This window comes from Corylus avellana, chromosome ca3 (genome assembly GCF_901000735.1).
Source record: "Corylus avellana chromosome ca3, CavTom2PMs-1.0".
NCBI classification, from domain to species: domain Eukaryota; kingdom Viridiplantae; phylum Streptophyta; class Magnoliopsida; order Fagales; family Betulaceae; genus Corylus; species Corylus avellana.
In genome coordinates, this window is record NC_081543.1 from 35,178,921 (window position 1) to 35,204,611 (window position 25,691).

General features: G+C 36.3%; 3 protein-coding genes across 3 annotated transcripts; 2 read left to right on the forward strand and 1 right to left on the reverse strand.

Moving 5' to 3' along the window:
• Positions 1–115: 115 nt before the first annotated feature.
• On the forward strand, positions 116–4,156 carry LOC132174498 (uncharacterized). Its single transcript, XM_059586147.1, has 6 exons — positions 116–493; positions 1,844–2,260; positions 2,349–2,762; positions 3,294–3,372; positions 3,524–3,660; positions 3,932–4,156. The coding sequence occupies exons 2-6, from the start codon at positions 1,856–1,858 to the stop codon at positions 4,130–4,132; spliced, it is 1,236 nt and encodes a 411-aa protein (XP_059442130.1). The 5' UTR covers positions 116–493; positions 1,844–1,855; the 3' UTR covers positions 4,133–4,156.
• A 532-nt stretch (positions 4,157–4,688) lies between these two features.
• On the reverse strand, positions 4,689–7,850 carry LOC132174499 (uncharacterized). The gene is made up of 2 exons (XM_059586148.1): positions 7,736–7,850; positions 4,689–5,929 (listed from the first exon to the last, which is right to left on the reverse strand). Exons 1-2 carry the CDS (start codon positions 7,848–7,850, stop codon positions 4,689–4,691), a joined length of 1,356 nt encoding a protein of 451 aa, XP_059442131.1.
• A 1,671-nt stretch (positions 7,851–9,521) lies between these two features.
• On the forward strand, positions 9,522–16,039 carry LOC132174997 (protein root UVB sensitive 1, chloroplastic-like). Its single transcript, XM_059586785.1, has 7 exons — positions 9,522–9,796; positions 10,518–11,935; positions 12,033–12,089; positions 12,341–12,539; positions 13,124–13,239; positions 14,859–15,035; positions 15,410–16,039. The coding sequence occupies exons 2-7, from the start codon at positions 10,871–10,873 to the stop codon at positions 15,692–15,694; spliced, it is 1,899 nt and encodes a 632-aa protein (XP_059442768.1). The 5' UTR covers positions 9,522–9,796; positions 10,518–10,870; the 3' UTR covers positions 15,695–16,039.
• The last annotated feature ends 9,652 nt before the right edge of the window (positions 16,040–25,691 follow it).

The following is a 25,691-nucleotide window of genomic DNA, read 5'->3' on the forward strand; positions in this document are numbered from 1 at the left end:
TTTAGGGAATATGTCCAAAAAATCACAAAAAACGTCCCACAGCAGATTCCCTAAATGGTTCCTTAAACCATCAGATGCTACAGTGGAACCCAATATATTGGGCTCCACTGTAGCAATCCTAAGGCTTATTAAATTGAAAAATAAATCTTTCTCTCTCCTGTCAGCACAAGTCTCAACGCAACGCAAGCTCTCTCTTTCCTGTCCAACACGCCACCCATCTCGCTCAATACAAGCTCTCTCCGCTCAATACAAGCTCTCTCTGCGAAAATTCCGTCTTCTTCAACCTCTCAAGTTTCATCTGTTCTACACAAGGTAGAGAGGAGACCGAAAAGAGAGAAAATTCGAGATTGAGAGAGAATGGTGAGCGTTCTGTTCAAGCCGAGAGAGAGAGACTGAAGAACGGTGGTTGAGCCACCGTCGTCGTGGAGTGGGCAGCGCGTGGGCAAAGCTGAACCAGTCCTTTTCCGGCGAGCGTAGTGTCCAGCTCAGAAAGGTTCGTTCTTTGATTGGAAGAAAGGTTCATTCTTCCCTTTTGTTCGATTTCTCCTAAATTTGGGTTTGTCTTCTCCTAAATGTTCATTGCTCTGTAATCAAATGTTTTGAAATTATTTTGTATATAGAATTCTTATATTTATTGAGAAGGTTTGAGAAACCTTGGAGAGGAAGAGAAGTAAAACGCTTTCAAATCCCAGCCTAATTTTGGTGTTCTTGTTGTTCTTTATGGCTAGGAGTTGGCTTTGATATTCACAGGGCATTTTGCTATTATTGCTTTGTGCTTAGCCAATTCCTTACATTCATCTGGGTGGCGATTAAAGCCCTGATTTTAGACTGAATTATTCTACAAGTTAGGGTTATTGATTTCCGTCCTTGCTGTATGACACTTTCTTTGTGGGGCTGTGGATTTTCTTGATTAAATGATGGGTTTTCTAGTTAAATTTCATCGGTGTATGTTAAACTCCAAGTTATGTATGTTAAACTCCAAGTTACTGGTTATTTGTTTATTGCTAATAGACTTTGGGGGGGCTTCAATGGCTTTTTTTATTCTTCTCCGTTTTGAAATATTGAATGACATGTTTTTTGTGGTTTCAAGAATCAATTAGATGGATTTCATGAAAAAGGAAAAAGAACGAAGGGAGGAAAGGCATCATAAGGAGATCTTCAGTAAAACCTAGACTGTGTTCGACTTACTGTGTTCGACTTACTGGTTTCAGTAAAACCTAGATCTTCAGTAAAACTAGAATCAATTAGATGGACTTCCCACAATTACTGGTTTTAGAAATTGTCACTTTAGAGCTGCATGAATTATTTTTCTATATTTGGTTCTTGGTGTTCATTGGAAGCGTCTCTTGAGGAAATTGGTTATATACTTGGGTCAGATTGTTGGGGAGGTTAGATGGGTGTGAGATCAGATTTGTTGTCATTGTGGATTTGTTGGGGTAGTTGGGGTAGATATCCTCTTCTTCCTCAAGTTTTGTAGAGCCTACATTTTCTGCAATTTGCAGTGATATGTAAAGTGCCACACACCTCCCATCTTAAATGTGTATTTACATTGTTAATCGAACCCAATAAATTAGGGTAGTAGATCCCACATTGTAGCTAGCACCATAGATTGAATAATGTGTTGCTTCAATTTAAATTTACAGCTTAGTCTTTGAGTGCTTTTGTACCCTTTGATTTCCCAAGCCAAAAGTGCATCTTTGAATATCATTTAGAGTTTATTCTCCTTATTGTTAAGGGACTGGTTCAAGGCAAATTAGGATGTTATGTGTACATCTTTAATGTTACATGGATCCATGAATGGAACCAAATTTATGATATTTTTAGTTCCTTTTTTTTCATTCAGCTACTTGCACTCATGGACTCACAAGAGGGGTTGCAAGAGTTCAATGAAACTCCTTCCCAAAGCTTCACCATGCTCTTACAAGAGGGGCGTCAATACAACAATGAAAATCCACCCCAACCTAAAAAGAAGTCTACTACTAAAAAAACAAACTTCTCAATAGAAGAAGACGTTTTACTAGTAAAGGCTTGGCTCAATACTGGCCTTGATCCAATTCAAGGGAATTCTCAAAAAAGCACCAAATTTTGGGATAGGATTTTGGAGAACTATAATGAGAACAAGAAAGAAACCACTGTAGAACGGACTGCACATTCTTTATCAAATCGATGGTCTTTCATCCAAAAAGTCATCAACAAATTCTGTGGGTACTTAGAACAAGTTGAACATAGGAATCAAAGTGGTATTGGTGAGCAAGATAAGGTATAAATGATTTCTTACTAGTAGTGTAAATTAGTCATTTATTTGATTCAAGATTTTAATCATTTTCATTTTCTGAATTTTCTTTTAGATCAATATGGCAAAGGCTATGTACCAGGAGTTGAATAACAATGCCATATTTCAATTTGAACATTTGTGGAATATGTTGAAGACAGTACCGAAATGGAAGAAATATATGTTGACTCAATCAGATTTGAAAAGGAAATGCCTTGATACAAGTACTTCTTATCCGCTAGATGTTATACATTTAGGGGAAGATAACAATGATCAAGATGTACATGTAGCCTTGGAGAGACCTATAGGCAAGAAGGCTGCGAAAGAGAGAGAGAGAAAAAGAAAGAGCAACAATTGTGGAGAGAAAGAGATTGTGATGGAGGTTTTGAGTGGATTAGCGGAAGCGAAGAAGAGATTACATGAGGAGAGAAAGAAAGAGATCGATACGACAAAGGAGGAGATCATTCGTATTGAGAAACAAAAGCTTGAGGTTGAACTTAGGAAAGAGGAAAGGGAGCAAAAGAAAGAAGAATTTGAGAAACAAAAGAAACTTTGAAAAACAAAAGCTTGAAGTTGAACTTAGGAAAGAGGCAAGGGAACAAAAGAAAGAAGAATTTGAAATTATGATGATGGATACAAGCCACTTGTCTAAAATGCAGCTTGAATATATTCAATCTCTCCAAATGGAAATCATTGAGAAGCGTAGTAGTAAATAGTCATCGGTCTTTGGGTATTATTTTGTATTTAAGTGAACTAATCATGTAATTTTGTAAATAGTCATTGATTTTGTCATCTTTTTGTTCAGTGACTATTTTGCTATTGAAAGTAAGAATAGCACAGACCTCTTTGTTGCACATTGATTAAAGCTAAGAATGCTTGTGTTGTTTACATGTATGAAGATCTTCTTTGATGAGGTTCTAACTGAAGGTATAACATTTGTGTAATTTTGTAAATCAATGTATCAAGTTCCTTTTCTTTGTGTGCAAAGGCAGTGTGTGAAATTCTGTATGAGAAGGTGTAGCATTTGGAAGTCCAGGTGAAAGATGGGTCTATATACTCTGGAATATTTCATGCAACAAACACTACTGAAAAAGATTTTGGTATGTTTTGTTGGATTTGGTTTTGTTTAAGAGATTATGCTTTTGACTTTTAGTGTTGTAAATGGATTCAGTTCCTGGTTTCCATGGAAGTCTTTTCTAGAACACATGCAATTCTCATCGTCAATAACATTCACTTGCTTGTAACCCTCAGGAATCATCTTGAAAATGGCGCGCTTGACAAAGGATGGTTCTGTACGAGGGCAGAAGGCTACTGCAGAGTCTGTTAGCAAGGCTCCTTCAAAGACTTTTATCATACCTGGCAAAGAGCTTGTACAAGTTGTTGCAAAGGTTCTGCTGCATTTCTTGTATAGTTGTTTTTGAAACTCTGCAATCTCAAATGTTGTTTCTACTAGTGATTTGATTGGTTGATATGTACTTATTAAAAAAAAGATGATTAGTTGATATGTTGTTGTTTTGTTAAAATTCTGAATGGCTTGTTATGTATGATAGAAAGTCGATAATCATGATTGTGTAATAGAGAAATCTTAGCCTTGTGTCAGATGTTGTGGCTAAGTTTGTATTTTATCTATCTAATTGGGTTTAATGTTGATGTTGCCAGGGGGTGTCTGTAACTAGGGATGAGTTATCACATGAAGTCCAACATGAAAAGCAGCAGGAGCTTATGCTGGACTCCTCCATATCACAATCTCGATATGTTGAGATGGAGAGAGAACTAGAACCCTGGGTCCCTGGTGAAGATGATCCTCAATTTCCTGAACTGGATAATATATTTGATGACCCTTGGCATAGGTTGTTATAATAACTATTTCTTTCCCCAAATATCTTGGTAATTGTTCTACAGTTCTGATAACTTCTCTTCTGATGTCCGGCAGAGTGCCTTTGCACTTCTTGGGGACCTCATGGCTTTTACTTTTGAGCTGTAGTCTTGGTAGCCTTTTTATCTACCTTACATATGTGTTGTACAGAACACTCCTAAACTAAAGGAAATTGTTATGTTTTAAGGAAACTCTTCAATTACCATTCTTTTTTTTTTTAATGTATTCTAAGACAAACTGAAGGTGCAATCATACGAATTCACAATTTTTTTTTTTAATGGCGTGGCTGATTTGGTGTCTGGTGGGATCCAACAAGGTTGGATTCTTAACATTAACAAAAACTTTTGCAGATGACTCACATGGCACACACTGGACAATAGACATAATTATAATGGAGGCCTGGATTTGGTCACGTGCACTACCGCCAACTTCCTTATAGGCCATGTAGTTTTTAATATATTTGTTAATAGACTAGGTATTAAAAAAAAAAAAATACAATTAGCCATAGTGCAATCATACAAAATTTAAAATCAAAAGTTCTTATTGGCCATGTAGTTGCCATAAATGCTCGACAAGGTCCGACTGGAGTTGAGAATGAGTTACTCGATCTCTAATACGATGATGATTTTGTATGAATTCCAAAAACTCAACTGTATGCTCATGTGATGGTGGTTCGAGTGGAATCTCATTGATTTGTTCATAATCGAAGTCATCTGCTCCAAGGTATAAATCTCGCTCGTCTTCAACGATCATATTATGCAATATTATGCACGCCATCATAATCTCTTTAAGCATTTCAGGTTTGTGTAAACGTGCAGGTCCACGCACAATACCAAATCGCGCTTGAAGTACTCCAAATGCCCGCTCTACATCCTTCCTTGCTGACTCTTGAGATGCAGCAAAATTCTTTCTTTTATTTCCTTGTGGAGCATGAATTGTTTTTACGAATGTTGCCCATTGAGGATATATACCATCGGCAAGATAGTATCCCATTGTGTAGTTGTGACCATTGAGTGAGTAGTTTACTAGAGGTGCACGCCCTTCAGCTAGATTGGTAAATACAGAAGACCGTTCTAACACATTGATGTCATTGTGAGACCCTGGTAACCCAAAAAATGCATGCCATATCCAAAGATCATAAGATGCCACGGCTTCCAAAATAATAGTTGGTTCATGGATATGACCAGAATACATACCTTTCCAAGCATTTGGACAGTTCTTCCACTTCCAATGCATGCAATCAATGCTTCCCAACATACCTGGAAATCCACGACTTGCGCCAATTGCTAGCAATCTAGCAACATCATCTTGGGTTGGCGACCTCAAGTACTCGGTGGAAAATTTTGAATTCACCGCTTGAACAAATAGTTTAAAACACTCCATTGCAGTAGATTCTCCAATTCGTAAGTATTCATCCATAAGATCTGCCATTACTCCATAAGCGAGCATTCTAAGTGCGGCAGTCATCTTTTGTAGGGAAGAGTGCCCAAGCTTGCCAGCAGCATTTCTTTTTTGGAGAAAATATGGCTCATGATCTACTATTGCATCATGAATGTAGATAAAAAGTTCACGACGCATACGAAACCTCCTCCGAAATTTTTTGGCTGGATAAACTGGCGATGCAGCAAAATAGTCGCGGAAAAGGTTTTCTTGACCTTGCAAAGAATTACGGCAAATAGTATTGCGGCGTTGACCAGAATCACGACGTGATATTGATCCTCTTTCGCTATCAAATCGTTCTTTTGCCATAGCAATTGCTGAAATTATTTCTAACTCATCATCTGAAGAAGAGTCATATAAAAGATCATCAAGTTTAAAAATATGATTCATAGGAAAAAAAAAAAAGAAAAAAAAAAGGGAAAGAATGAATGAAAGAGATATTTGGGTTCAAATATATGAAAACTAGAAATAATGGCTATATGTTAAACTACCAACAATAAGATATATATATATATACACAATTGAGGTAGCCGTTGAACAACAAAAAAAAAAAAAAATTAAACTGCCAGCAAAAAGAAAAGCCTGTGAAACCTGTGAAATATTGCCAAAAACAAAAACCTGTATCACTGCCAGCCAACGGTTGGCTATAAAAACCTGGCTATTTTGGACCGTTGGCTATAAAAACCTGCCAGCCAACGGTCCAAAATCAGGTACAAAATAGTGAAACATTGCCAGTACAAAAGATAAATTTGTTGGTTCATTAAAAAATGGCCGTTGAAGTTCGTTACAAAAGTAAAAAAAAAAAAAGGAAAACAAAAAGACAATCATAGAATGAAATTGACAAAATAGTTGTTGGTTGGTTTAGTTAAAAGAGAATCATTAAAAAAGTATAAAAATAAAGAATAAAAAAAATGAAGAAAAGTAAAAAATAATATTTAATTAATATAGGGAACGATAAAGGGAAGCTATTGTGGAGTGTATGTAGATAGGGAAGCAAAAAGTAGTTTGGTTCCCTAAACTTAGGGAATATGACAGGGAAGCTGCTGGGAATGCTCTAATCCGACTGGCAAAATCCACTGCGAGATAAATTTGTTGCGCCAATTTTCCTAGTTGGGTATGCTCTTTCAACAACTATCATTGCTATTTGTAATGTAAAAATCAGTGATTCCCATAAAAATGGTAGCTTTTTAAAATCGTATGACCCCTAAGGTTGACTAACTACATTGTTTTCCTGTTAGTACTTTGGAGTGCTATTTTCATAGTGAGGAAAAAAATCGCTCATAATCTTCATGCCATACAAAACTTACAATGATTAATTATTTTATAGGAGAAACTTCACTTTGACCCTCTGAACTTTCACCCGATTTTACAACTTTCCCTAAACTTTCAAATCTCTCATATATTTTGGACCCCTGAATTTTCAATTACTCTCAATTAGATCCCTTTCGTTAATTTTAGCCATTAAAAATACAAAAAAAAAAGACCAAAGTGTCCTTGATTTTCATTTTTTTCAAAAATAAAACAACGTTTTGGAAGTTAAAATTTTATACAAAAGTCAGGGGTATAAACGTTATGTAATGTTTAAAATCTGACGGAGGGGTCCACATTGAGAGTAATTGAAAGTTCAGGGGTCTAAAATGAGAGATTTGGAAGTTCATGGGGGTTTGAAAAATCGAATGGAAGTTCATGGGGCCAAAGTGAAGTTTCCCCTATTTTATACCATTCAATGTTACTTATAGTGGTGTTTTTTTAACATTGTCCAGTATGCCTTTTGCAATTCCCCAACCCTCATATATTATAGAATTTCTTGTGCTTGCGGTGTCTTCAACTTGAACTGCATCAATGGTTGCCATAACTTTGCAAAATATTCATTTTTTTTTTAATAGTAATTGTTGTATATATCAAAATGCCAATGTGGCGCAACCCTAATACACAAGAAGCATATAAAGAGAGCGCCTAGAGACACCCAGAAAAGCCTTAAGCTCCCAATGAGCACCTACAAGAGACCCACAAAGAACCACCCAACAAACACCCATAAGAAACACCCTACACAAAGGCTAACCCACAGAACCCAACAACACCACAGAATCACCCCACATCCCTAACCCTACTCGAGCCACCCTCCTTAGCCTCAAAGTTAAGGAAACATTCCAAATTCTTGAGCTCCCTCTTTCCCTTGACCTTTGGAGCATAAAAGTCTTGAGCTCCCTCCTCATCGATGGCAATCAAAAGACTTTCCTCATTCCCTCCACAAGATTTCATCGCGAACTTCGTCTCGCCCTTCACCCGAGTAGCACCTTTTTCTTATGCAGTTGTTTAGCTTCTTTTTCCTTCGCTCTCCGCGAATACCCCGGAGTGAACTTGGAAACAGAGGATTGTTTATCTATCAAAACTTTGGCAGGTGCAGAAAATTATAGGAGCATCCTCTAATACCGGAGGAAAAGAGAATTGTTTCATGCATAGAAGCCTCGCCAGAGAAACAGAAACTGCCGCAGAAATTGCCGAAGGAAAAGAGAATTGTTTGATAGGAACAGTAGCCACCATCGGAGGAATAGTAGCCTCATCCCTCATTCTGTGCCAAAGCCTCGCCAGAGAAACAGAAACTGCCACAAGAGTCACTGAAGAAGGTTTCTGACCAAAATCCATAGTCACCAAGCTCGGGGAACTAGCCGGACAAACCATCGCATGCGTTAGCACCGCTGTAAGGGCTTTGGGGACATCACCAGCGAGAGTAAGGACCGACACAGCTAGCATCGGCTCTGCAGTCGGAGTCTCAGGCACGTCGGAGGACCCACTAGAGACCTCCTGCACATCTGAAAATGATGGACACTCCACGCTCGTCGGGGATGACACTTGCGAGACCAAATCCAGAATCAAATCTGGTTCCGGATCCAGATCTAAACCCGGATCCATATCCAAACCAGATCCATACTCAATACCGGATCCATGCCTGAAACTGGATCCATACCCAAAATCGGATTCATACCCGAAACAGGATCCATACCCAAACTCGGATCCAGATCCAAATCCACACCCATGGCCCCAATACCATCGACGTTACGCCAATTTCCAGTGGGCTTCACCTGCTTACCTTCCAGCAGGCCTGCATGCAACCCGTCAAGAATCTGGACCCATTGCACATGAGAAAACCCTAGATACTTCTTTACCCACCAATTGACAAAAAAGCCCTTCATCTTCTTCCTTCTCAACCCAGCTGTAGCGGCTGCCAATGAGTCACCAGTCTTCTTCCTCTTCGGCAATCTTTGTGGGATTATCGACACCGGCATCTCCAACTCATAGCAGTCCACCGCTATACGCGTCTCAACACCACAGCTAACATTCCCAAAGCCATCCGAATAAGGTAGTACATCGAGGAGGCAAGAGGACAGGAGCTTCGGAGCTGTCCTCACCTCTACGCCTGACGCCGCACGTATCACATTCGCAAACGACCTCCCAGTAAACAAACCCACCGAATAGGGTGCCATAGGAGCCTCATAATCTAACCCTTTCTCTTTTGTTGCAATCAACGGACGCAACTCACTTGCAAACAGCTGCCATCCTCGCCCATTGCGGCCTTCTGGGATCCATATGACACCTTTACGTCCACCTTCAACATAGATGCCCACATGCAAGAACCTTCCCGCCCCCCCTCTGTGAACCATCAGTGCCTTCCCATCCTCCTGGTAAGCCTTGGCGAACTCCTCCTTCGCCGGAGACAAACACGCAAGGGTGGATATCGGTATAGCCATGCCCGCATAAGTTTTTTTGAAAAAAAAAAAATTCAATTTTTTTTTTGAAAATTTAGCCCAACCAATTTTTTTAAAAAAGCCCAGTCTATTCTTAATTTTTTTTTTTTTGGCCCAGTAAAAAACCATTGTCATAGCGTGAAGGTCTAAAAAATAAAAAAAAATAAAAAAAAGGTTACGATTTCAAATTTTTCATTTTTTCCCCCAAATCCCCGAAACGTTTCCCTCTCCTCATCTCCCACGTTGCTCCCTCCCTCCCCTCATCTTCAGCCGCCGCCAACCTCCAAGCACTGCCGCCACCGAACGCCACCGCCACCACGGTTAAGCCGACCATCCAAAACCGGTCACGTCACCAGCCGAAATCCGGCAGACCTCTATCCCGCCGTCACAACGACCAGCGACACCCACCATCCAAAAACCGGCAAGTCACCAGCTCAAAAATCCGGCCAAACGCCACCACCGGTAATTTTTCGCTCTTATTATCTGGTTTTTCTCTTGTTTTGGGGAATAGAATCCTGGTTATCTTGCTGATTATGCTGATTATCTTTCTGATTTCGGAAAGCAACAGACTTCTTGCAGTTTTTTGTTTCTATTTGTTCCTAGTTTAACACATTTCATAAATTTCTTATCTTTATATTGTTCAAATCTCTAGTTTCTCTTTGAGTTTTTGTTCTACCCTTTGAATTTCAAGTTTGAAATCATATTGATTTGGGGAATTTTTTATTAGGTCCGAATTTTGGAGAATTTTAGTAAGAATCTAAATTCCTAAAATTAACTTAGGGCTTTTGTGTGTAGTGGATTTTTATGCATGATTTAAGCTCTGGGTTGTTACATTAATGGGTTGAAAGCTTCAATTTCAATATTGTTCATAGTATGGACATAAACCCTAAACCCTAATATGTATAGTATGAATTAAATTAGGGTCTTTGGTACGTGAACACTAGGATTGCTAATTAGATGGGTTAATTACATTCAATTCCTCATTGTATTTAAGTACCAGTGATTAGAAAAAGAAGAAAAAAAAAGAAAAAGTACCAGTTCATTATAATATTATAATATATAAATATAATATATAATAAAAATTATAAAAAATATAAAGAGAACAACAAAATAAAATTTATCATTATATTTATTATTTTATTCACGCCCCTGCATGAATGAATTCCCGGATCCGCCACTGCAGACACGCTGCCTCCAACGAATCCACCAACCAAGAAGATGCTGGATGACTCGCACAAATAGCCCCTACGAACCCTTTCCTTTTTTCCTCCAGACGAAAATCAGGATACCCATCCTTCGCCGAAAGGCAGAAAGATTTAGCTTCAATGTAAAAGTGGCGCTCCATAAAAAAAGCTCATCAGTCCCTAGCGAGTGGCGCCAACATGCGCCATGGCTAGGGTGAAAATTCTCGACGAACCTGGTTCGACGAGAAGAGAGAGAGAGCGTTTTAGAGAGGAGTCTGCAAAATATTCATATATTAGTTTCAAATATAATTTGACGAAGTCATTATTCCTACTTAGGACGATATAGAGAGAGATGGGCTGCGTTTTTAGGGCCTCATGCCTTTCGGGAAGTTTGGTGTCTCCTCCTACAATCACTCCTTCAGAGAAATGGCCATTTGTCTCTACATGTCTATTGCCACTTAGTCGCAGGCCATCCCTATTCCCATTCCTTGCCAGCACTACCACCATGGCTCGTGTTCATGGGCTGCCTTGTAAAAACCAACAAATTCATAATTTGGAAAAAATCAGTGGAGACCCTTTACCTTTTCATTCTCTGTTCCTTCCTCTGCCGCTGGTTGGTGGCAGCAGTGGCGGTGACAACAACAACAACAATGGTGGTTGGGATAACCCTTTCGATTCTGAGGGTTCTTGGTGGTGGAATGATGATTCTTCTGGTCCTCATAACCCCTTTCTTGTATTCTTGTTATTTTGTTCCTCCATGTTATTCTGCTTCTGCCACTTGCAATTGGCCAAATCTGCTCTTGCAAGAACTACTACTACTACTAGTAGTGCTTCTACCTCTCTGGAAGAATCAGAGTCATTGGAGTCATTGTCTGTTTGGGAAGTGAGGGGAGGCAAGTGGACCAAGCTTATAGCTGATTGTTTTAAAGATGTATTCGTCATTGAACAACCTGGTACTGGTACTGGTAGTACTCGAACCTTCATCCCAGAGAAGTTGTGGTTGCGGTGCAGAGATCTCTTCATGGGTTTGATGCTACCGGATGGTTTTCCCCACAGTGTAACTAGCGATTACTTGGAATACTCTCTGTGGAGAGGAGTCCAAGGTATTGCCAGCCAAATCAGTGGTGTCCTTGCCACGCAGGCCTTGCTCTATGCCGTTGGATTGGGGAAAGGAGCTATTCCTACCGCTGCAGCTGTCAACTGGGTACTCAAGGATGGAATTGGGTATCTCAGCAAAATTATGCTCTCCAAGTATGGGCGGCATTTTGATGTCCATCCCAAAGGATGGAGGTTGTTTGCTGATCTTTTGGAAAACACTGCCTTTGGATTGGAGATGTTAACCCCTTCTTTCCCTCATCTTTTTGTTTTCATTGGTGCTACTGCTGGAGCAGGACGCTCGGCTGCTGCACTCATACAGGTAACTATGCACACATATTGTTGTCTTTTCTCACAGTGACTCGTAATAATTACCTTGTTCATTGATTTGACTCATAGTGAAACTTATTATTCCATAGGCCTCTACCAGGAGTTGTTTCTATGCTGGTTTTGCTGCACAAAGGAACTTTGCTGAGGTGAAATATAACATCTTTTCCTTGTTTATGTTTCAATTTCTTAGATTTAATTATTCATCAAACAGAAAAAAAAATTCTTAAATTTAACTGGCTTTAAGGATGCATGGAAAGCCTGTAACTTCTTTTCCCTATCGTGGAATCGAATTTGCTATACCAATGGCATGTCCTTTTGCCGGCACTAGCACATGACTTTAATGTGCTTTCACATTAGCCTATCATATATATTTTCTGAAGGGAGTTATTCGTTGTAGGTAATTGCGAAGGGTGAAGCTCAAGGAATGGTGAGCAAGTCTATCGGTATCATGCTTGGTATAGCATTGGCTAATTCCATTGGCTCCTCCACATCTCTTGCCCTAGCTTCTTTTAGTGTGGTGACTTGGATTCACATGTTCTGCAATCTGAAGTCATATCAATCCATTCAACTAAGGACTTTAAATCCTTATCGTGCAAGTAATTTCTTTCTCTTCACTCCCTCTCTCTCTCTAAATGTTTTATATGATGAAATTGTTGTAACTAGATATTCTCACCACTGTATTTGCACTGAATTAGTTTATTGTGGGTGATATACTAACTATGATGTTCACATAATTGACCCCTATGAAACCAGAACTGATTTGATTTTAGACGCATAGTGGATTTACAATAGTGCAAAATGGAAGAAAAAAAGTTCTGTAATAGATTTCGAACAGGAGCATGTGGGAAATTACAACCTTACATATGGGCCTTTCTACTCCCTCCCCATGACTTCCCTTCTTGAACTTGTTCATTTTGTTACTATGTCGTGTGACCATTGAAGACCTCAAAGATGTTTGCTACTATTGCATCGTTGATATCAACTGCCAACACCAGTTTACTATTCAGCATGAGTTCATTGAAGTGATTAAAAGTTTCCCACATAACAAACTGATAGTTTCATTGCCATTATTCATGTAGAGGAGTAATTTTGTTAGTTCTTATGGACATTATCACCGTGATTATTATTTGGTAACTAGTTCATTGTATAATGGAAAAGTTGTCTTTAATTCTCTTATCAGGTTTGGTGTTTAGCGAATATCTCCTTAGCGGCCAAGCACCTCCAATCAAAGAAGTCAATGATGAGGAACCACTTTTCCCAGTTCTACCATTTCTTAATGTAAATTCCTCATACAAAGTGAGTAACAATTCTGCTTTCTTCTAATGTGGCTAATGATTCCTCTGCCTTAGGTAAAATAGAAATGTTGTGAGAAATTTTACTGACTTATGGACGGGTTAATTGTGCCATGCTGAATCTTGTGTGAGATAACAAGCGCTATATATGCGTTAGAACTTTACATGTGAAAGCTTTTCCTTTTTTTCTTATGTTGTTGATACATGCTGTCTGGGTATTTAATACGCCTGATGCGTTTGAAATTACTGTAATTATTAGGTAGAAATCTTGGTTATTTTTTAGGTTATCCATAAAGTTTCATGTTTCTAGCGTTTGAAGTTTTTAAGTTATACTAGATTTGAGATGGGAGATGACTCCAAGGTTAGATTCTGGCATGATCTTTGGTGTGGGGACAAGTCCCTAAAGGAAAGCTTTCTAGATTTATGGGGTATTGCTTGCACGAAGAATGCTTTCGTAGTGGCTCACTTGAGCTTTTGGAGGCTCCAATTAATGGAACGTAAGCTTTGTTAGATCGGTTCATGATTGGAAGGTGAATGTCTTTGCCTTGTTTTTCAATTTGTTGTATTTAGTTAAAGTGAGACAAGAATGTGAAGACAAGCTTTGGTGGGCCCCCTCCAAAAGAGGGTTGTTCGATATTAGATCCTTCAACAGTGCCCTTGTTTGTAATAATGGCATTCTTTTTCCTTGGAAGAGTATTTTGTGATCTAAGGTTCCTTTGAGAGTAGTTTTTCTTCTTGGTCGGCGGCCATAGAAAAGTCCCTTACCATGGACAATCTTAGAAAGTGGCATGTTACTGCGGTTTATAGGTGTTGTATGTGTAAGAGGAATGGAGAGTCTATTGACCATCTTCTTCTCCAATGTAAGGTTGCTTGTGCCTTGTGAAATTTATTTATTTTTTATTTTTTATTTTTTCAGTCGCTTTGTCTTATGCCTAGACGAGTAGTTGAGTTGTTTGCTTGTTGGTAGCACTCAGAGTGCTGCTGTATGAAAGTTGGTGCTTTCTTTCTTTCTATGGTGTCTTTGGAGGAAAAGAAATAATTATAAGTTTTGAGGATCGCGATAAGATGTTGGTGTAGTTTAAGTCTTTTTTCTTCAATACTCTTTATCTTTGGACAGCTGCATTTATATCTCCTTTGCTGCTTAGTTTTCATGATTTACTTGTTCTCTTTTCTCCTAGCGAGCTGTTACTCTTATATACTTGTGTACCTAGGTGCCATTTATGCTTTTAATGATATTTGGATTAAAGAAGAAGAATATGACATCCATTCTTGCTGCTGCTGGGTCAAGTCCTTGAATCTTCTTACAGGTTGAAGGTAGGTTGGAGAGTGGCCTATGGGCTGTGCACAAGTTGTGATTAACCACTCCATAATAAAACATTTACAACTGGGAAATTATCCATGCGAAAGGGATTATTTCTGTCCATAAAGTTACCTTCTTTATCATTGGGATTTGTGCAGTATATGGTACCTTTGATTTAGGATTTGGGCTTCTGATTTTCAGAAAATTTTAATCTTTGATTAATTAGGCAGTGTAAGGCTGGGAGGATATATCAAAATGTTTGCAGTAGTTTCTGCTTGGTCTGATTTTTGCACATTGTGGTTTGTTGATTCCCCTCTTTTTAGGCACAACCACATGTCCTTACTTCTGACGCAAAGGATGCAGCTTCTGAAATTGAAAGTCGACTGCAGCTAGGATCTAAGCTCAGTGATATTGTCCACAACAAGGAGGATTTCCTTGCACTTTTGAATCTGTATAGAAATGAAGGCTACATTTTGGCTGAGCACAAAGGAAAATTCTGTGTAAGTCAACAGTCCCCTTGATTTTCAAATCTCCATTTCTTTAATTTCTTTCTCCTACTTTCTTGTCCACTGGTCGTGACACAGACATTTCTAGAATTGAAATGAGTAGACTTCCAGATTTCTCTTAAAATAGGTGGGATTTATTTGCTTGTATAGAGGTTTAACAAAATTCAAGTGACAATTCTGAAGTGGTAAAACAGAAGAATAAATCTGATATGGACAGATTTTGGAATGACAATAGATGATGCCATCATGAGAACTCAATATATTCTTTGTAAACTCTTTGTTTCTTTCTTTTAATTGTTTAAGAAAGAAAGAAAGAAAGAAAAAAAAAAAGATGACAAACTAATTATACTTTTTCTTCTTGGGCTCAGGTGGTGCTTAAAGAAAGTTCTTCTCCCCATGACATGCTAAAGGCACTCTTCCAAGTCAACTATTTGTACTGGTTGGAGAAAAATGTGGGATTGGAAGAAAGAAGTGCTTCTAATGAGTGCAGGAATGGGGGGAGGCTGCAAATATCTCTAGAGTATGTGCAGAGGGAATTCAACCATGTTAAAAGTGATGGTGATTCAGTGGGTTGGGTCATGGATGGGCTTATTGCACGACCTTTGCCAAACAGGATTCGCTTGGAGCATGTGGCCTCTTCGATTGCCTCTTGATATGACTGGTGGATGATGATTGCCACATGGCCTCTTCAATTACTTGGACAAACTTTTAAGAGTGCAAGAAAATGGGAAAAGAAATTCGTATATATCAGGCCATTTTGGACTCCTGGACTCGACTCATTTTTTGCTGCAAAGTTTACACTGTACAGGTTCTCAGCAAATTTTTTGCAAAGCCTTGAAATCACTTGATGCGACAAGGAAACAAGGCAGAGTTGTCACTCGAATAGAAGGACAAAAAAAAAAAAAAAAAAATGAAGAGTTGTCACTCATGGTTTACTTTAGTTTGTAATTTTGACAATTAAAATTATGAGGTTTACTCAAGCTACAAATAAGTGTTTTTTTTTGTCAAAATTTCATTCAGGCTCAATTTGTTTCGACGTAAAATATTTTCTTGAAAAATAATTTATTGGAAAACATTTTTCGATGTTTGGCGCGTACAAAAAATCATTTTTTTTTTAAAAAAAAAATATATTTTATATATATTTCATTGAATCATATTAAACTTTAAATTATGAAAATGTCTCGACTAGCTCCTTGCGGTGGCTTGGTCAAGTCCTGCGAGTCCAGTATGGGTCCTTGTAGATCTTGACGATGTCCTAACCAGTTCTCGACGGTGTCCTAGTTAGGTCTTGGTCGGGTTTTGGCGGGGCCTTGTCGGGTTTCAGCGGGGTCTCAGTTGAGTCTTATTGCCTATTTGAGATTGCGTTTGAGAAATAGAGCTTTTAAGTTAAAAAGAGTTTTTGGGCAAAAGTTTTATTTTTAAGCATTTGCCAAAAGTGCGTTTTGGTCATTTTTTGGCTTTTTTTACCCTTAAAAGTGTTTTTAATTTTTTTACCAAATCGAGTTTTTTATTTTATTTTATTTTATTTTTATTTTCAAACGGACATTTTGAGTGCTAAAAACACTTTTATGTCCCTCAAATGCAATCTCAAACAGGCCCTTAGTGAGGTCTCGGTAGGTCTCATCGAGTCCTAGCGGGGTCCCAATTGAGTCTTAGTGAGGTCTCGGTAGGTCTCATTGGGTCCTAGTGGGGTCTCGACCGAGTCTTGGCAGGGTCTCGGTGGGTGTCCAGGCATCCCAGTCCTAGCGAGGTCCCGATGACATCCTAGTTTGGTCTGCCGATTTGAAAATGAAATGTTCAAACTCGGAAAATGGTTTTTGGTTTTCAAAAATGGAAATTATTTTTCGAAAATTAAAGAGACGTTTTCAATCAAACCGAAAAATATTTTTCGTTTGATTATTATTTTCTGTCGCACCAAACATTTAAAAATACGAAAAACATTTTTTAAAAAACATTTTTAAAAAATCATTTTACGCAAAAACAAATTGAGCTGTAATAGAAAACTTGTTGCTGATCACATTGTCCATACCATGCTAATGAAAACATGACACGTGTATTCAGATACACCTTCCTTGCCGTATAAGCAATTACGTCAAATTTTGTTTTTTTCTTTTAAAAAAGAAGTAGAAAAGGCTTTAAAAAAATATAGAGCACATTAAGTACAAAGTCCTTTAAGTATGTCATTACTTTTATCCTTCAATCTTGTCGATACATATAGAGCACATTCCCTAGTACAAAGAGAGAGTTTTAGCACAAAGTAATTTTTTATTTCTCCCTATAAGTAGATTAAATACTAATGAGCCTTCCCTAATAATTCTTTTTCAATTGTTGCAGCGAGTTTTCACGTCATCTCCCACGTTTTCCATACCTGCAACATTAAGAGCGATCTTAAGAAGAATAGTAATTGAAACCATTATTATTAAAATTCACTAATCTATTTATACTGGCTTGAAATTCTCTCTGATTATTTCAAAAAAATGAAGGAATGTTTAGAAAATAAAGGCATATATTCATTTAATTAATTATGTAACACATAAATTCGTGTGGAAATAATACTCTTTTGAGTCTCGAATCTGTAAGTTAATAAAAAAGATAGCCAGTTTACAAATTCAACCAGTGTAATTGTATATGTAAGGGTATTATATGTAATTTTTGTTTATAAAGTTAGGGTATTTATGTCATTGCAAAGTTTTTAACAAGTTTGACTGATCGAATGAAGGGTTTTGGAAGAAAATGATAGTATGATAGGGTCGGGCAGTAAGGTTGGCAGTTCATGGAAGAAATTGACAATGTGTTGTAGTTGATGGAGAGAAAAGGTAATTACTCCTATATTATATGTATATACATAGGTTTGGGCATATAGATACATGATACATGTACGTGATTGTGTGCTCATGTATGTATGTATGTGTATGAGAGAGAGAGTGAGAGAGAGAGAGAGAGAGAATACAGGTTTGGGAATATACATACTTGTACCAATCGTTGAGTAGTTTTGTATGTGAAAGAGAGAAAGAAAAGAGTATGGGTAGGAACTAGGAAGTATACCAGACAGAGAGAGTATGTATGATGGGATCAGTAGCAAGTAATCGTGCATGCATGGGTAACTTCTGAGACAGGAAGGGCTCGGCGCATTGAATCTTTACTGCATCCAGACAACCTTCGAACCACTTGAACTTGAAACTAGATCCGAGGAAGATCCGACACCGACGAGCCAACTTCGCATAACATTGTAGATCAAATTGTTTAACCAAGTCTTCTTGACCCGAAAGTGGGGATGGAGAAGGAGAGCGGGGGAAAAGATTATTGGCATGCACTCCAACTGCAACAATAATAATAATCAACATCTTCACAAGCACAATTCTCCTCATCTCTGTTTTTGAAAGTTTACCACAAACCCATAATTTATAGGTTCTAAAGAATAATGTATATAGCTTCCCTTAATTATTTTCACATATACCTTCCCTTAATTATTTTCTGCATATATACTTCGTTTTTAATTATTACTTTTTTAATTCAAATAAAGAACTACTTATGGATGGTTAGATTTAGTACATTTGTTGCCTTCTGTTTGGTTAAAATCATGTCTCTTGATGAGGGTCATCGGTTTTTTTTCCTTCTATTTAAGGTGCTAATTTGAAGTGAAACGTTCGAGTCAAGTGAAGAATAATGTATGAATGACGATTGTTGGTGTGATTGGCGGCTTCTAATTATCAAATTTAATTCTGGTTAAAACCATGTCTCTTCATGAGGTTCACTGATTTTCGCAAGAGTGGGGTGAATAGGTGTATTCTAGCAAATACAACAATTAAAAATAAAAAAAATAAAAAAAAGTTGCAACCAGCAAATTAAGCAATAAACAAATCAAACACAACAAATTTGGCTTTAAAAGTGCAACAATTACAGGGCAGCCAATCACAAGAAAACAATTCACTATAGAGGAGCAATTGTATGTATAATCAATTCATACTCACAAAACATTTGCATTAAACACCTTACTTGTACCCAACAAACGACACATTTTTATTTTACCTCGGTATCTTCAGAACTCTAACCAATCTTCTATTTAGTCTCCTCTACAACATGAAACTCCAATGACCATGAAGGTTTCAAAACGTGTGATTTTCTATGAACTCCAAGAGAAATAGACAATTGAAGGCAACTATCTCTTTTAGCTACAAAATAATGGCCTCCAGGTCGATCTATAAAGGACCGTACGTGCACTATATATGGTGTTTTTATAGACTCTGGGAATATACTCAGTGTTTCAATACAGTTAAAACACTGAAAATAAAACTTTTAAAGGTGGCGTTTGGACGAGTAAGCTAGGTCGTTCAGATGCTGCTAGGTTTTCATGGATTCCTTTTGGATACGTTTGAACGAGCACTAATCGAGCTTCTCTAGTCTTCACCTTGTTTGGATGTGATATGATCGAGCTTCCAATCGAACTTCTTTGCTTCTTTGTGATCTTCACCTCATTCGAACGCTTTCCAACTGAGCTTCTCTAAAGTAATCTTGAATTCTAGTGAAACATACTCGTTCGGACAGATACTGTTCTAGTTCCAACCGAGTTTCTCTAGAGTCTTCTTCAGTAACTCATTCGGGCTTGATGCAAACTAGCATACCAACCAAGTGTCTCGAAAGCTCCTATTAAGTCACTCGTTTGGACCTACCATGAGCAAGCATGCGAACGAGTGTCTTAGTACCACTATTTTTTTTTTTGGTTCGTTCGGACGAGTTGAGAACGAGTACTTCTAACTAGTGTCTAGATTCTTCAATAAAAATTACAACTTAAAAACTATCATAAGTTAAAAACTTAGCCTATCAAAATTTGTCTTACACCAAATTGTTTTGAACACTGAATTAGTCAAACATAAAACTTAACAAACTTCTCATTTGGTAATTCGGTGATAAAACTAATTACAACCAACTTTTACAAAGTTAAAACCCAAAGCCTAACATCATATTTCTCTGATCTTGCCAAAGCTTAATCCTAGGATGTAGCTTGCTTCTCCCAAGTCCTTCATATCAAATTAGTTAGACAACCAGATGTATCTTGACTATTAATAATATTCCCACTTCATTCCCAATGAGTAAGATATCGTCAATATATAGTACTAAGAACGTGACAATTTTATCTTGACACCTTTTATAATTAAACACATGGCTTGTAGGATTTTGATGGAAACCAAACGATTTGATTGCTTGATCAAATATGATGTTCCATGAACTGGATGCCTATTTCATTCCGTAAGTTTACTTACGCAACATGCATACCTTATGCTCTTGACTATAAAACTATATGTCTGCATCATATAGATGTCATCAAGATGACCATTCATAATGGCCAGCTTGACGTCCATTAGTCAAATTACGCTTTCAATTCTCATTATTTGGTCGAGTCAATTTGTTTTGATTTAGAATAGCACCAAGTAGGACTGTAAATAAACCAGTTTGTTCGATAACCCACTCGATACCCGCTCGGTTTAACTCCACTCAAACTTGAGCTCGATAATGTACAAACCTACTTGTTATTGTAGAAACCCACTTAATTTGTCAATGATACATACCCGATTCACTCGAAAAAAACTCAATAAGAGCTCGCGAGTTTAACTCGTTTAAAGCTCGACCGATTCGTTTGCCCGACTCATTAGCTCGTTCATATATATATATATATTTGTTTAGAGGTTGTTTTAAAATTCAGTCTTAAACTCTGCTTAATCATATATTAAAAAAATTAATAGCTTAGCTCGAGCTCGTCCAAACTTTAAATGAGCTGAGCTTGAACACACATTTTATAAATCAGCTCGAACTTGAGCTCTGCTCAAACTTGAGCTCGGATCGAATAAGCAACTTCGTAAACGAGCCAATCTTGAATTCCTAAAGCTCGACTCGGCTTGATTACAGCCATAGTACCAAGAAAGTTAAAAGATGATGACATTTTCAATCTAAAAAACAAACAAGAAAAAGATTAGGGCATATAAATTTTGCAAACAAATAATATAATATGGAACATATAAACCATAAGTCCATAATATATAGAATGCAATGAAAAACTAATCCGCAAGAAATATCCCTCAGCAACGAGTGAACATTAATTACTATAACTAGGTGAGAATGATTCTCATTGTTATTGCTATTTAGGTAACTCATACCGAGCAATAATAACTTGCCGCTTATCTCTTTAACCTCTAAGTTATGATAACAAGAACTCCACAGAAAAGATATCATCTAACTTAGTTAAGAGTACGTACACCATTATCTAGATTCGATGTGATTCTCAACCAATGCAGAATGAGAAGTGTTAGAGAGCCAAACAAATGAACTCAAAAAAATTTTCAAATTGACGTGACAGACAGTAAGTGACAGACAAGGGAAAGAGAATTGCATTTTTTTAATTTAAAAACCCTTATCACATCATTTTAATTTTCTTTTTAGTTTATTTGTTTAATTCCCTATCATTTCTCATGCAATATGGTCATTCCTGATGTAGTCACACCTTATCTGTCATAAAGAAGTCTATTCTTGTTATCCGGAAGGTAAACACCCTCCGAAGGAGCAAGACTCAAGGTCAAGATGAGGTGCCTACCCTACATTATTATAGACCAACAGTGGAGGCCGCAGACTCAATTCTTGAATTTCTATCTTACTTGATATTTTTAAAGAATGGGATTTCTTAAAAAAAATTGTGACCTAATTATAATTATGACATTGCCCTAACTCACCATTTGTAATTTGGATTGAAATCCTAATCACATTTGGAATCCTAGTTAGGGTAGGAATCATTTTTCTTCCATTTCCATGGCTTAAGTAGTAAATCGCGAGGAAATTTATATGAAATTTTAGTATATATCTACTAATGCTAGTATAGTTATTTCAATTTCTTTATAATCAATTATGATAATTATTTTGATATTCTTGACACATTATAATGTTTTTTTTTTTTTTTTTTTGTAACCATTCACGTAATTCATTAAAAGAATAATTTAGCCATTACAATATCAATGACACATTGAGTGGCTTATTCTATATGGACTAGTACTTCATCTCTTACAGAGAGTGTTATCTTTGCAAGCATATGAGCAGCTCCGTTAGCCTCCCATCGTATGTAGAACACCCCCCATAGATGGAAGGAATTCAGCAAAATACAGGCATATGCAATGAACTGTCCATAATGACACCGTTTTTATCTGTCTGATCAAGAGCTTGCACGACTTGAAGCGCATCACCTTTGAATTCCACCTTTGCCATCTCTTTAGCAAAAATTATGGGCATTAACTAATTATAAAGATTGCAATAATAATAATAATAAATAAATAAATGATAACTAGAATAAATATTACTCACTTATCATAGTACAAAGTACTTCATGCATCTTATTCTTGATATACATGTAGGGCATTTTTTATCCGTTACATAGAGTAATTTTTTTAAAAAAACCCAGCTAATAATTCTTCTTGCAGTTGTTGTAGCATGTTTCCACATGGCCTTCAACTTTCTCCGTATCTGCAAAATTAAGAAAAATCTGTAAAAATATTATTATACCTAGCATGAAAAGTTGGGTTGCTAGAGAAAAGGTAGAGCTTTAGCCAATTATAATTCAAGCACTCCTAATTGACATTTATAAAATTATAAAATCTACTCACACCATTAATGGTTAAGATGATGGTTTCAAATTTGATCGGTGTTGTCGCTATAAAAATTAAACTCGTAAATTAAATCATCACTAGAATTATACCAAAATAATGATAATAATAATAATAGAACCTTTTACATACTTGTAAATATGTGTAGACAATAGCATTTCATAGGGAAATAATACAAATTATTGATAACAATCTTATAACTTCTGAATATTATACAATGAGGAGCCCAAACCCAAAAACAATGAATATCAAATACCAAATGTTGTTGAGGGGTAGAGGGATATTGATCAATTTTCAAAATAGGAGAAGTTGGAAGAGAGGAAGGCAAAACCTTATTAGCATTTAATACAAGTAGAAAGAGCATAAAGCTAATGCGACCCATAGCTTTTCCCTACTCTCTTGGATTTTGTCATTTGATTGTTGAAGATAAACTGATGATTTATAGGGAGTAAAACCCTTTCTCCTAAATGAGTTTTTGGAGATTCTTAAAATAAGATATTATAGTCTAAATCTTAGTTTATTTTTGTGAAAACAATATTTTTATATATTAATGAAGAGCTCTTTAACTTTTAGCAAAAAATATATGGCTTGAGTTAAGTAACTTATGGTTAAAATATGTCTCTTTGCAAAATAAGGGGAGCATAAAGCATTGTTTTATCTCAAAAGGGTTTTGACATCTCTTAAATTATAAATTGTAGTTATCAAAATAGACCACATGATGGTTGAATTGGTAAAACCGTGAATAAATGGCTATTGATTAGATCTTCAAAGACCCTATTTATACTTCCTTCTTCAACTAACAACTTTTAACTAACTGAACCTAACAGAATGGACCTAACTGAATAGCTAACCACTTTTTTCTAATGCCTGTTACAATATGAATAAAAAATATCAATTAACGCAGTTGTTAAAGGGCTTACATTAACAAATCTCAAAAGAAGACATGATTTTGTCATCTCCATTAATTAGCAAAAGCTTGAACAAATATATAGTCAATGCAAAAAAGAATATGAATCAATAAATATTTTGCTAATAGAAATCAAATTAATTTGATGTCTTTGTCATGTGGAAAAATTTCAGGACACCAATTCATTGACCAAAGCTAAACTGGGAAAAAGCAACAAAGGTGAATTAAAATGTTTGTAGTGTAAAAATTTCATGAAGTATATGGTACCAACTCAGTCTTATATAGTGCAAAGCTGCAAACATCAAAATTGTGTGTGTGTGTGTGTTTTTTTGTTTTGGTTCTTGGTTCTTTTATTGGCCTACGTGAGTGGACTTCTTAATTCGTTCCGGTTGAGGACCCAACAAATCCAAACTCAAAGCAAAATGAAATATTTTCTACAATCCTGAAAATATTTTGAAATTTAATTATAATGAAATATTTAGAGTTTTTCGAACGATGGTATGAAATCTGAGACCTTTTTGAGCAAAAGTCTACTGTCTTGAGAAAGAAGAATCTTAGGTGAACCAAAATTTGTAATTTGTTATTTGTTTTAAATTCCTCAATGTGAGTTATACTTATTTGTTTTGCTTATTTGATTTGGCTAATGAGATATCGAGATATGCTATTTAGCATTCTCTATTGATATGGCATGCTCGATTCACCTCTTGATTAAAAAGTAATATATATATTACTATATATGAGAAATGCTATGGGTTAATAAGTTCTTCATATTTGGCTCATATTCCTTTGCAATCAAATATTAGATTTGTAGACTTATGTAGATCCCACATAAGTCAATGGTGGACCCCACAAATCTAATAGTTGATTGTAAGAAAATATAAGTCAAATATAAGAAATTTATTGACCTCTAACATATATATATATATATATATATATATATAGAGAGAGAGAGAGAGAGAGAGAGAGAAAGATGCTAGAATCTAATAAAAACTCAATATTTTGCCCAAAAAAGTTCATGTGGCAAGATGTCACATTATCTTCTTTTTGTTGTCTTTTTCCCTCTACAAAAAAATGATGTAACATCTTGTCACGTGCACTTTTATGGGCAAAATATAGAGTTTTTATTAATTTCTCGTATATATAAAGGTGGATTAAGCATGCCACATCTGTATAAAATGTTGGAAGTTTAATACTGGGACTGGAAGAATACACAATGGCATTTCTTAATTTTAATTTTAAGATATCAAAGAAATCGTATTTGATTTAGATTTCTAATATTTTTTTATAAGATAAGATATATGATATACAATATATATGATATATGATATTGTAGATACAATATTTATTTATTAATTACCTATGTTTTCAACTTTTACAATCGTCTAGTGCTGCTTTATTCGAACACATCATTTGTCACAATTTAGGGCCTTTAAAATATCACTTGTCAAAGTTTTAAAATGACAATGCTAATTATATATATTTTAAAGGAAAATCATTCGAGTCTCATTAATTGATGAAGGATTACAAGCATAAAACTCTTACATCACAGAGCAAAATCTCTTAGAAAATCGTAGCCGAAGCTAGGAGGTTACAAGTCATAAATACATACATAACAATATGATATTCAAGACCTATCTATGACATCAATATCCGCTAACCCATTACTAAGGCCTCGTTTGGTTTACAGATTGTCTAGTCCATTGAAAAATGATTAGTTACCACTAGGAATAGAAAAATGTGGAATAGATTAGTTATTCTTATTCCTTTGTTTGATTGTAACTCTGGAATAGACTAGCTAATCCTATTCCTTCATTTGGTACAATACAATATGTTGGTGAATAGAATCGTATTGTGATCTTATTTCCTAAAATACTCTTATAATACAAATACAATTTATATTATTAAGAACTTTTTTTTTTTTTGAAACATAAACAACTATACAGAATCAAACTAAATCTAGACTTCAAATGTCAATGTCAATCAAACTCAATCAAGAAAAATAAACGGTATAGAAATTTTTTAAAAAAAAGAGAGGCGGAGAAGTAAAATAAAAAAGAAACGTTACAGAGAATCAAAAGAAATTAGAAAAACATAATTAAA

Coding starts and splice junctions, on each gene's coding strand:
- LOC132174499 (XM_059586148.1), bottom strand. CDS start 7,850: ATGAAATCTTGTGGAGGGAATGAGGAAAGTCTTTTGATTGCCATCGAT. Junction 5,930..7,735: donor GGAGCTCAAGAATTTGGAAT/GTTTCCTTAACT, acceptor ACTCTTCTTCAG/ATGATGAGTTAGAAATAATT.
- LOC132174498 (XM_059586147.1), top strand. CDS start 1,856: ATGGACTCACAAGAGGGGTTGCAAGAGTTCAATGAAACTCCTTCCCAA. Junction 2,261..2,348: donor GTATTGGTGAGCAAGATAAG/GTATAAATGATT, acceptor ATTTTCTTTTAG/ATCAATATGGCAAAGGCTAT. Junction 2,763..3,293: donor TTGAGAAACAAAAGCTTGAG/GTTGAACTTAGG, acceptor GAGAAGGTGTAG/CATTTGGAAGTCCAGGTGAA.
- LOC132174997 (XM_059586785.1), top strand. CDS start 10,871: ATGGGCTGCGTTTTTAGGGCCTCATGCCTTTCGGGAAGTTTGGTGTCT. Junction 11,936..12,032: donor CGGCTGCTGCACTCATACAG/GTAACTATGCAC, acceptor ATTATTCCATAG/GCCTCTACCAGGAGTTGTTT. Junction 12,540..13,123: donor TTTAAATCCTTATCGTGCAA/GTAATTTCTTTC, acceptor TTCTCTTATCAG/GTTTGGTGTTTAGCGAATAT.